Source organism: Ptychodera flava, chromosome 1, assembly GCF_041260155.1.
Source record: "Ptychodera flava strain L36383 chromosome 1, AS_Pfla_20210202, whole genome shotgun sequence".
Lineage (NCBI taxonomy): Eukaryota > Metazoa > Hemichordata > Enteropneusta > Ptychoderidae > Ptychodera > Ptychodera flava.
Window position 1 is genome coordinate 37,643,020 of NC_091928.1, and position 12,057 is coordinate 37,655,076.

At 35.1% G+C, this 12,057-nt stretch overlaps 1 protein-coding gene across 1 annotated transcript in view; it reads right to left on the minus strand.

Annotated features, from left to right (window-relative positions):
- Nucleotides 1-11,864, minus strand: part of LOC139136524 (tetratricopeptide repeat protein 17-like) — a 31,165-nt gene extending 19,301 nt beyond the window's left edge. Inside the window, exons 1-4 of the mRNA XM_070704252.1 lie at nucleotides 11,717-11,864; nucleotides 5,733-5,995; nucleotides 4,619-4,730; nucleotides 90-206 (exon numbers count right to left, since the gene is read on the minus strand). Coding sequence (XP_070560353.1) covers nucleotides 90-206; nucleotides 4,619-4,730; nucleotides 5,733-5,995; nucleotides 11,717-11,833 — 609 coding nt within the window. The 5' untranslated portion in view covers nucleotides 11,834-11,864. The remainder of the gene's footprint in view (nucleotides 1-89; nucleotides 207-4,618; nucleotides 4,731-5,732; nucleotides 5,996-11,716) is intronic.
- Nucleotides 11,865-12,057: the final 193 nt, after the last annotated feature.

Genomic DNA, 12,057 nt, shown 5'->3' on the forward strand with positions numbered 1-12,057 from the left:
ACAGGAAAACAAAAAAGTGCGACCATTATAAAAACCTCTTTACGTTGAAAATATTTTAAATGACATCAGTTCTGTGCTTGGTACACTACCTTCTGTAGACTTTTGTAAACCAGATGCCCAAACTCCGTTGGTTCATCTTTGTAACCGATTGCACTGCGTAGGCCAGGCTCTGGGTTGTTGGTCAGGTTAGACCGGTCCTGTACTCCCTAGACATCAAAATTGAAAAAAAAAAGATACTCAAGTCAGCAAAACTTTGACATTTTTTGTAGAATTATTGGTAAATGCATTCCAGGTATTGTAATTAATCAAGATGGCAACATTGTAAGATAAAACAATACACGTTGACAACAACACATTCATATGCAAACTTGAAGGAAATACTAGCAAACAGGTAAAGTCATTGCAGATGCCAATGCATATACATTGGTTACTCTCAGCTAAGATGATTGTTAGCCATCTCATCAGCTGAGTACACAATTTCTTAGCCAGTTTTCATCTATTCATCATCTCTGGGAAAAAAGCACCCCAGTCAAAGAGTACATACAAATATGTAAAGGAATCCACTAACTGACCACAAACTGCTTATTTTGTAATTATGGAAACAAACACAATCAAGTAAAAAAGTGTTTTTACTTGTTGGCAATGGCAGATATCTATCTCATTTAAAAAGGACCTTGGAAACAGAGAAACTCTGACAGGAAATTTTGTCAGATAGGGTAACTATTATGATGGAATTAACAGATTGTCTCTAAAGATGGTATCTCTGATACATTAGAATAAACAGTGATACAGTGCTATCAGTGGTGATCTTCAAGATATTGATAATGGCACTGTTTGCTGATTCAATAACCAAATTAATTTTGCAGCAGTCATTAATTTTTTTCTGTCACTGCACCATTACCAAACTGGAGATCATGTAACTTAAGATTATTGGTTAGGCGCTTTAAATAAAATTCTTTGTTTGCCATCCATGTGCTGGTAGGTTTTCAGAGAAAATTAAGAAAACAAACACAATGTTGACACTATTACAAATACAAATATTATTTTTCCAAAGGAAACCAAATAAAAAATGAGCTTATGTCAATACACTTGTGTTTTTCGTCCATGTTTGTTTTTCCCGGCTGGTAGTTTTTCAAAAATCAAAGGACGGAAAACAAAGAATTTTCTTTAAATGGCCTTACGCAACATACAAATGTTATCGCAACTCATGGCAGTAATATTTCTACTGTCTCATTATTGCTCTGATGAAAAACAGGACCCCTGCCAAACGATTATGAGACACTTCACAATATCTAGAGACTTCCATACTGTCAACACAGTGCTTCAATAGTGAAATAGCACAATAAGCCAGGCACCCATAATTTATATCGTACAGTCAGAAAAGCTGTCATCATCATTTTTTTCTCATTATGATAAAACACTATAAACTTTTTATAATTTTCCGCGTCATTAATTTGACAAATGTCTGGATTAATGAAGTCATTAGTGGATGGGCAAAATACAGCAGCAAATTAATTCCACACTCCCAAGGCTGATGATGTTATGATGATGTATTTTTAATCATCTGCATTCTACTCATCATTTTTCTGTCTGTCTCTTTCATCGGTGTAGAGGTTGTCTTTCATATCAGGTTTCTGAGAAGACATCAATTTGGATTAGAAAACCTCGAATGAAAAGCAACTCTACAACCTAAGTTGGCTAACTTTCGTTGTGTCACAAACAAAATTCCAATGACATAAAAAGTGTATGGTATATTGTAATTTTTCGCTATCCCTAAAAGGGATTTTGGAACATTTGCATATTTAGAGTCATTTCAGTCATGTGACCAAGAAGGCTGCCATTACTGTGTTTGCCTAGTTTTAGCATCTATCGGTAGTATATTTATTATTCCAGGATAAATTGGAGTGAAACATATGATATCACATCTGTTTATGTTTGTACCGTACAGTGCCACAGAGACAATTTTTATTGAAATATTAGCACTTTATAAATCTTTTTAATTATTACCATTATTATTATTATTATTATTATACCAGTAGTGTGTGCAAAATTCTTGTACAGAAGAAGTTGGATATGAATGTATAATTCATTAAATAACTCATAATTATCTACTAAATGAACTAAAATGTCCCTAAAATCCGAAAATATGTTTTTAGATGTTTTAGGCGGTTTCAATTGATGAAATCATGACATCATACCACTCTAAAAACCATTTTCAAATCGGTGATGTATTGTCATTGGTATGTGAACAGGGAGTACATGTACACTTTTTCAATCTGAAAAAGTTTTATTTGTAATATTATACTCACAGGTTCAACGCTAGCCTTATGTACACGGACACTGTTGTAAGATGTGAGTGTACAGTACATGCACTGTAGAATGGAGGAAGTTGACACATACAGTATAACCCCCTTCCATCCCCATCCCTTAACTGTGTTACCACCATGGTTTGTCCCGAACCCATTGTTATCAATGGTGATCATGGACCTGTTTACTGGGAAGTGGGGGTGATAAGGTTGAAAACATCTGGCATAAAATAGTGAATAACTTTACAATCTGTCCCTGCAGCGCAAAGCTACAGTACAAGAAATGAATGCATCAACCCTCCATCCCTTTGCTAATTAAAAACACACTGCATTTTGTGTAAGCAGTATATCATAGTTTGTTTTGTTTGATGAGTTTATGATATCAACCTATTATGCAGGCTACCTTTTCAAATTAATATGGTAGAAAGCCCTGGCGACTGGACAAGACAGCGTAATCAATAATTTACTTTCATCACTTGAAAGTAGAAATTCTCCCAAAAGAATTGCACTGGCAGATGCAAATTAATGCAAATACTTCAGAACTCTAAAATATATCGAGAATAACCTGATATCCAGCGTATGGAATTTCACATTGACAGTTTATTCATCTGATTTAACTTGCTAGCTTTCTGCATGCTTTTCAATGCCCATAATAGCAATGGATGACAAACCAGTACCGTACAGCTTTAATTTAGTCATTTGCGCGCTAAACTTTTGATGTATTTTCAAGTATTTTTTGTTCTAACTGTCAAATATAAGTCAATATTCAACTCCAAAAATTCTATTAAAATGTCCAACGTTTGATAAACAATGTTCAAACTTGCAGAGGACAATTTAATTTCAGTTAGAACTAAAATTAATTTGTCAACATAATATTTTACAGTTTGCATTGTGCTTTGTTGATGAGGCTCATACTCTGTATTTCAATACACTTTGTATTTAAAATATCAACCATGTTATTATAGGAATTTTGTTCCTGATTATTCTAACACTGTAAAATTCTCAAACATAAATGTAGGTCATGTTTACCCATAAACGTTGCCACAGAACTAAGGTAAATTTACATCTACATCAGTTAGAGTTTGTATTAATCAGTGCAGCGTGCCAGCAATGGTATTTGAATTAGAGGTTATAAACGGCAAGCGAGGGTATTTGGTTGCGGATATAAGACCTCTGGGGTGAAAATTAGCATATTTGGCGGGAAATAATTACCGAGCGAAGCGAGGTGATTATTTCACCCAAATATGCTAATTTTCACCCCAGAGGTCTTATATCCGCAGCCAAATACCCGAGAGCACCGTTTATAACCCATTATAATATGCTTAAGTTAAAAACAAGTGGACAATGTCGTTATTTAGGCCGAATTTGGAACGAGAGTTCGGGACCGCCCAGCCGCATACAAACTCTAAAAAAAGAACGTTTCAGAACGCGCGCGCGTGCACAGTTGAATTCATAAAATACGGTTACGCAACGCATCGATATCGCGATTAGACATCGAACTTGGAGAATTTTACTTAAAAAAAAACGCTCAAAAACTTTAAAAATTATGTTGTTGTGTAACATAACCTCCACTGCTTACAGAAACTCTTCATTTGTTGGTTCGTCAAGCTGCACTAGACTAAAATTTAACAATCAAAATCAATCTGAAGCCATAGACTTGTTCGACATTACGGCGCGTTGAGCTCTCAAGTTGACGTTCGAAATTTGCGCGAGCTCAAAAATGTTGCGCTACGCGCAGGTCTTCTTGTTGAGAATATAAACCCCGGCTTCAGCCAATCAGATTGCCGGATTCCAGCAAAGCATATTATAATCGTGAAATATTTCTTCAGATTGTGAAGTCCTTTTTCCTACAAACAAGCATCACATAGAAACATGGGCATCCTATGTTTTCATACAATGGGTAAAGTTCAACTTTGGCAAAGTTAAACGTCTGTTTCAATGGCTTCCTCACTTTATACACTGTATTTCTTTTGATACATCAATGAGTGGCAGAATTGTTGTCCTCATGCCATGAACTTGACATGGATGGGCTTTTCCTGTTGAGTAAACCAAGCCATGTACAATGGGTTAAACCCCGACTTCAAAGTGATCATGCTACAAACAAAACCATGTGCAACAATTTGAACAGAAATACCTATATTTAAAGTATGCAGTTTTTACACTTTGGTTTGTTTGTACCGCCATCACACACTCTCTACTTCAGGCATACTGAGAGTGTAGGACACCGTGCATCTTTTTTTATTCCCTATTAGAACCATTGAAGTTACTATTTGTTGTGTAGTACATTACATATAGCACACAACATTACGTACCTTGAGATGGTCAAATGCATGAATACTGTACGGCAAGTCTAACAAACTTGAGCAATTGGGTTGTCTCAGTTTCTTGGGTAACCTGGCCTCTAAGTCTATTTGATCCTCAACTCTGTAATAGGCGTCAGAAACAGAAGGAAAATTTGTTTTAAGTCATTCACAAATCTTTATAGCTGTACCCTGGGACACAATGAAATCTTCTCACTAATGGAAACCCTAGAAATGACAAGTGTCACTCAGAGAAATTTGTGATCTGTAGCGAGCAAATCAACCAGCCGAAACACATGAGTACTTTTTCTAAAATTTGTAGCAGTATTAGCCCAAAGAACAGGTGACTTATTTGTCTGGTGACTACCATAAAAATAGTGTCAAGGGGAAACTGAGTCTGGGCTACAGATATTTTTCAGTGACCAGCAAATTGGCCAATTGATTTCAACATGATTTCCTCTACCCTGGTTTCTTTCGACAGACAAACAATGTTGATTGAACGTTAAACGTCCCACGTAAATAATGTCTCCAGTTCTTAATATTACCACTTACAATGTAGAGTATGTGTTCTCATTACAGTAACCCTTTAAGCGCCAAAGTCAAGTTTTGACGGCTTTATAAAATATTACCCAGTCAAATTTTTTCAGATTTTTGCCGAAATTTTGATAAAAAACTGTAGCCAATGAAATGTGGTCCATTTGATCCAAAATTATCAAAACAAATAACAGAAAAATTCATAAAAATTGATAAAACGTTGCAGAAAAATTTTGATGGGAAAAACTAAAGCACTCAGAGGGTTAAAGCAGTTTTTGTAGTGGAAGGTTTCAATGGATTGGTTTCATGAAAATCAGGGCTAGGGATCAAAACTTACTTCATTCTCACACAGAGGTACAACTTTCCAACATAAAAATAAATCTCATGTTCAGAAAATACCAACACAATAACAACTGCATTGACAACAAATATTACTTGTTGAAGTACTGTAGCGTACTAAGATGCAACAATGAGGAGCTCATTGCTTCACCCTTTCAAAATAATGGTATGGTCCAAACCTATTGTTATCAATGGTTACTGTGGCTCTGTTCACGGGGAGTGGGGATGAACAGGTTAAAACAAAAATACTTACTTAATGCCCTTGTTTTCTATAGGTAGGACTGTGCTAGTATACAGATCATACTCAGGCAAAGATTTTTCAGCGATCATACAATCGGGATCGCTTTCATAAAACTTTGCCTCAATGTTTGTATCAGACTTTTCATCTTTCTCATCTATTTGTATCTTTTGATTCAGTAACTCTTGCTGTAATGTGTGAACCATCTGTGACCGCTCAGCTTGGCGTATAAATTCTACTAAGTCGTAAGGCTTACGAAGGCTGTACACAGAATCCAACTGTGAAAAGAAAGAAAGAAAGAAAGAAAGAAAAAACATCAGTATCAAGGTATCCCATCATCCAATTGACAAAGAAGAACTACTGATTCAATTTTACTTGGACATTGAAACCATGTCATTGATAACAATGAAGCAGATCAAACCATTGATATTTCAGGGTCCAAAGGTGGTCTACTTGCTGGACAACTGATACTGTTTTAACAAGGTCATGAATTGATTCATTCTGTTGTCTTCATTCATGGCGCATTTTCCCTAAGTGGCAATAAACATATTGTGTTTCCTTGACAACGATAATAATATTGTCTTGACTATAATAATATATTGTCTTGACTAAAATATTGTCTTGACTATAATAAATATATTGCCTTGACTATTGGGATATATATGTGCTTGACTGTAATAAATATATTTTCTTGACTATAATAATATAGTCTTGACTATAATAAATATATTGTCTTGACTATAATAAATATATTGTCTTGACTATAATAATTGTCTTGACTGTAATAAATATATTTTCTTGACTATAATAAATAGTCTTGACTATAATAAATATATTGTCTTGACTATAATAAATATATTGTCTTGACTATAATAATTGTCTTGACTATAATAATATATTGTCTTGACTATTATAGTCTTAACTATAATAAATATATTGTCTTGACTATAATAAATATATTGTCTTGACTATAATAATTGTCTTGACTATAATAATATATTGTCTTGACTATAATAAATATAGTCTTAACTATAATAAATATATTGTCTTGACTATAATAAATATATTGTCTTGATTACAATATTACTATTGTCTTACTATAATAGCACTATTGTCTTGAAAATAATAAATATACTGTCTTGAGTATAATAAATATATTGTCTTGTCTATAAGAATGCTATTGTGTTGACTATAATACCACTGTCTTGAAAATAATAAATATATTGTCTTGGCTACAATAAATATATAGTCTTGAATACAGCCTTGGCATGACAATAACTTTATAGTATGCTTTAACTCCTTGTTTTTATTTCTACCAGTAGTAGTTCTATGAAGTCTATATTATATACTGGTACTGTATATGCATGAAGCAATCTGTAGCTTTCAGAGAGAATGTTTCACAGATGTTTTAAATTTTCCGTGGAAAGTAAATGATTTGGTGGTGAAGTAGGGGCTTGCTAAAGGAATGTATACACTATTGTGTTGTATTGGGTCACTTAGTACTGATTAAAAAACGTGTGTATTTACTCAAATGAGCACGGGTTTCTATTGTCTAGCCTACATGCATTCATCCATTGGAGAAATAAACTAAGCAACAAACAATTAATTATGAACATACACTATTTACCATCGCTATGTACAGCTCATGATTTTCTTTACAATCCCGCCATAGCACAGATAAATATTTTGATCCAAAAACACAAAAAATTTTGAAATGTGTTCTCTATTTCTGAAGAAAGTCTGTTGCCATAAATAATTCTATTATAGAAAATGAGAAATAACATAAATGATGTCAATGTAACTGGTTTCAATCTGACAAATGAGCAGTTACTATTGGAGACATTTCCTTTAAATTACAGAATTAATTATCTTTTTGTTTGTCCACTTGTGTGATAATATCGGTATATTGCCACTCAGATAAAAAGTTTGAGAGTACCAATTCCCTATTAAACTACTGTATACAGTATGTGTACATGTTTGATTAGAGTATTTTTTTTGTCATTTTGACGTTATGTAATGTGAAATTAAAAAATTTACAATGCGTGCTATTTTAAGTAATTAACGTGCACCTTGGTAGATAAACTTGATTCATCAAATTTACAGCATACCTTTTATTCGAGCCAATAGTTAATTCTGTTGATCATGATAATTTTCGACATGGTGCCAGAAATACACGTAAAAGTATAAAGTACACAGAGTTCAAGGTGGAGTGCATGATTTTGTCATATCAATGATTGACTACTTATGATCTTTCTCTGCGCATTGTCTGCCTTCTCCCTTCTATCATCTGATTCCATTTTTTAATCTTATAAATAGCACAGAAGAATCAATACCCAGGTAAAAGGAGGGCAAAGGTCATCTACAGCATTTCAACCAACCCTCATTTGCCAGGTATACATATCTCCGAGTCAAATGATTGGCTGTTCACTGAAATGAACACAAGTCATTGACTGGAGATGACAATGCTATGGCCATGATAATTAATTCAGTGAAATGCAAACAATTAAGACACCTCGCATTTCTAATCACGTACACTGTACAATTTTATGGATATTTGCCGGCTACCAGCGACAAGAAGATACTGATTATCAGGACATTTCTGCTAATTATTTTGTTTCAAGTTGATTGTTGAAAGCAATTTGACACACTTCTGACAGAGCATTTTCTTTGAAGAATAATACTCTAAATGTATACAGTATATGTGGATACATGACTTATGCACATGCAAAACAGCTCTTGGACTAATTATCTCTACGTCAAACGTGCATATATTACAGGATCAGAAAAAAGCATTGACTTCAAGTAGTTCTTGTCAATGGTACTTCAGCATTCTCAGAAATGGTTCTTGACTGGATGTTGTGTGCATTATGATAGGTGAATGCACTTTTGGTACTACTAGGTATAAGTGTCAGGGCCTGAAAATTTTCCTTTTTTCCACTGGTCCCAGGACCAGTGACCTGGTTTTTTTACTGGTCCCATGGTAAAATCCACTTGTCCACAGAAATTTGCATAACAATATGAGAATGATTATTTCTATCAGATTTGCTTGGGATGCCAATTTTGTCAATTTTTGTAATACAGACATATTTCATATACATTGATTTGGCGGATTTCTCTAGTTCTTGTTTAGTAGTTTCATCTGTCCACTCGTACTTCAAGTTGGTACGCTGACTTTTGAGGGGTAATTTTTCACTGGTTCTTGATAAAAAATCACTGGTCCCGGACCTTGGACCATCAGTGATATTTTCAGGCCCTGGATGTACATGTACCGTATTGTAATTTGGTACACGTGTGTATTAATAGAACCGTCTCCAGATACTCAGTCTCTTGTGATCTCCAAAATACACTTTTTAAATCAGGCACTAACAGTTATTGTACAGCAATGCAGTAACTAGACATGATAAGACTTGAAACAGTGGGTGAAAAAAGATTCTTCACAGGTCAGAGTTGTCAATGCATGTCTGGTACTTTGGCTTTAAAAATCTTTGATATGAAGTCTGCAATAAATGGTTCAAGTAATTAATGATAATCTCATTTTTGTATTTTCTATTAAATGGACGCCAGTCTCAAGGACTCTGGAGTGTTCAAGGGAAGGAAGGGTGGTACTTTTATTTCTCTTTCCTTTTCCAATATTTTTAGATTTCTCTCTTATTGTTTAAGGAAGAACATCCTTCGGGGACAGATATTCAGACTGTCAAACTTTAGGCAAAAAAAAAATTGATTTGTTTCTGGTCAGCGCGCGCATCACTTCAAAGTGTGCACGTCAACTCTTTTTTTTTCCTGTTTTTCATTTGCCCCGATGGAAAAAAGGGGAAAATGTATCAAATTCCACCAAAAATAAAAAAAAATTGAAAAAAAAAATCGTGTCGCCGCTGACGCCGCATCATTTTTGCCACATATGTCAATGACCAGAAACAAACCTATTATTTTTTGGGGCCTTAACAATACTTTTTTGGTCTAACACTTGTTGGGTTCATTTTGAAGCTCATGGAGTAAATAAACATTTTATCAGCTTAGTTTTGCTAAAGTCACAAACTCAGTTTTCAATTTCCCCTAACGAGTCACTGGATGGCGGCCATTTTGAATTTCACATGTCGGTAAGTATTGGGTCATTGTTTTCTTGTACCAAATTAGATTTTGAAAGGAAATGGTTACAGTTTTCATTACGGAAACTCTGAACAAATGTTTAAGTCTTTGAATTTCAAGGCATAATTTGAAGGCATGCACTAACTTAAAATATCCTCTACCAAATTTAAAGTTCCAGCAAAATGAACTCAAGTTGACAATTCTTAAATTGATAGATAACTAAAATTAGGCAAACAAATTTTTACAGGTACTAAGTGAAAATCTTAAAGAAAATAATAAATTTCAAAAAAAAAAAGCATATTCAAAACTACTTATTGCAAATGTACATTTTGATGAATAAATTTCATATCAATTTTTCAAACATTTGCGTTATTAAAAATCCTTTACAAATGTCTTTTGAAAAAAAGAATATGAGGCAGCAGTCCTGAATCCTTGCAGCAGTTCTTGTTCACATTGACGATTTACCCTGAGTTTATAGTTCTTTGTTTGCAAGTTTTATTAATTCATTCTTGTTTATATAAAGCTGATAAACTTGTTTCAATTTTAATACAGAAAATTTGTGTGGGTGTGCGTGTTAAAAATTAATGATATCATGTATAACCATGACATTGTGAATTCTATTCTGTAGAACACACAAGCTCGCATACTCAGTGTTATACAGAGTGGATTACTCAGACTGGTCAAAAAAAAGTCAGCCCACACTAGCTAGCACTTTGTGCTACCTCTGTGACAATACTATCCATGGTTTAAGACAGTAGAGAGAGGAAAAACTCTCCTCCCCTCCCCACTGTCTATGGTATTACCCTCAAATTTTGGTAGATTGGTCATGCTTTATCTTGACCATTCTCCTATTCATATGTAAATCAACGCTAGCTGTCTACAAGAAGCTGCACAATGCAATTACACACTATCTTAATTACATCTTAATTGGCATAACAATAACTTGAACATATAACTGTTCATGTCAGACATAAAGATTATGTCTCCTGTCCAATTTTTTGTGATGGGAAAAGAAATCAAATCGGGGATGAGTTGCTGTATGCCGAGCTATACACCCAGTACTGGCAGTTGTAGAAATGGTACGTCACATACCAGGATTTGACTGCGGCAGTACAAACGGAAAGTGATTGCAGGCCACATGTTCTATTGACATTACAAATTTAGTGATGATGGTGAACAAATAAAACGAAGCGCGGAGGGGCACCGCTTTTGATTGAGTAAATTTGTCAGTGTATATTCATTAGTAGCAAAATCAACAGCGCCATTCGAAATGTTTTCTGAGTAAAGAACAACCATAGATCAAGAGAAATGGGTGTGTGCGAATGTATTCAACAACGTTGAGTATGAACGGAAACCCTTTAGGCACACAATCGAGGACTGTTATAACATGTTCAAGTCTTACAACTGACAAGGAAACTATGAACAAGAACCGTATCCATTTAGATCGTCGGGTGGGTTTTATAGCTGATTCTATCAAAAGTCAGGTTCGTGGTTCGTGGTCTGATCTCGCCGGTAAGGCCCGGTCCCACTCGGTTGTAAGTTACTGTCAGGTCAGTAGGTTGCGAAATCTGTGTTTACTACACATCATGTACGATGTCCACCTCGCACACGCAAGAATTTATGTTCGTGGATCACAGCGCGTGTTGTTTGTTTTGAAAAGTGATCGTGTCTCATTGAGTGGTTAGGGTAGCAACGATGACAAGACAGGTGTACACTTCGATCAAGCAATACCTACTGTACATAGGAAGTAGCGCCATGTTCCTTAGAAGCTGCCTCGCATGCATCGCGAAGGCCTAAGCCTATCCTAAGGTGAGGACGCGAACGGTTGCTGTCTCGGAAGGCAAGTTGAAAAATTATGTGATCTCTCGTGCGATTGAGCGGTCCAAAGCCCATCAAAGTTCATTATCACATACCTGTTGTGTTATCATACCATCTTCAGTCACCACCCAGTGTGTACTGGCAAGGGAAGGTGGTAAAATCGTCGACTGAACCACCAAGGCCAGTATCACACTGGCCACTAGGTCGGCCATTTTGCCCTTGAGTGCATCGGCCTCATGAATATTAACAAGCCCGCTTAATAAAGTGTGACAAACGCTGCAACTATATTGCCTCGCATTTTTCTCTCTTTCGCAGATACACATACATGGATTATTACCACCAATGACCTAGTTTATGCTGCTAGTGGTTTTAACTTATTTAAGCTATCGTATAAAGATATATATTGTGGGTAAACTTGAAAACAGCGATCAAAAGT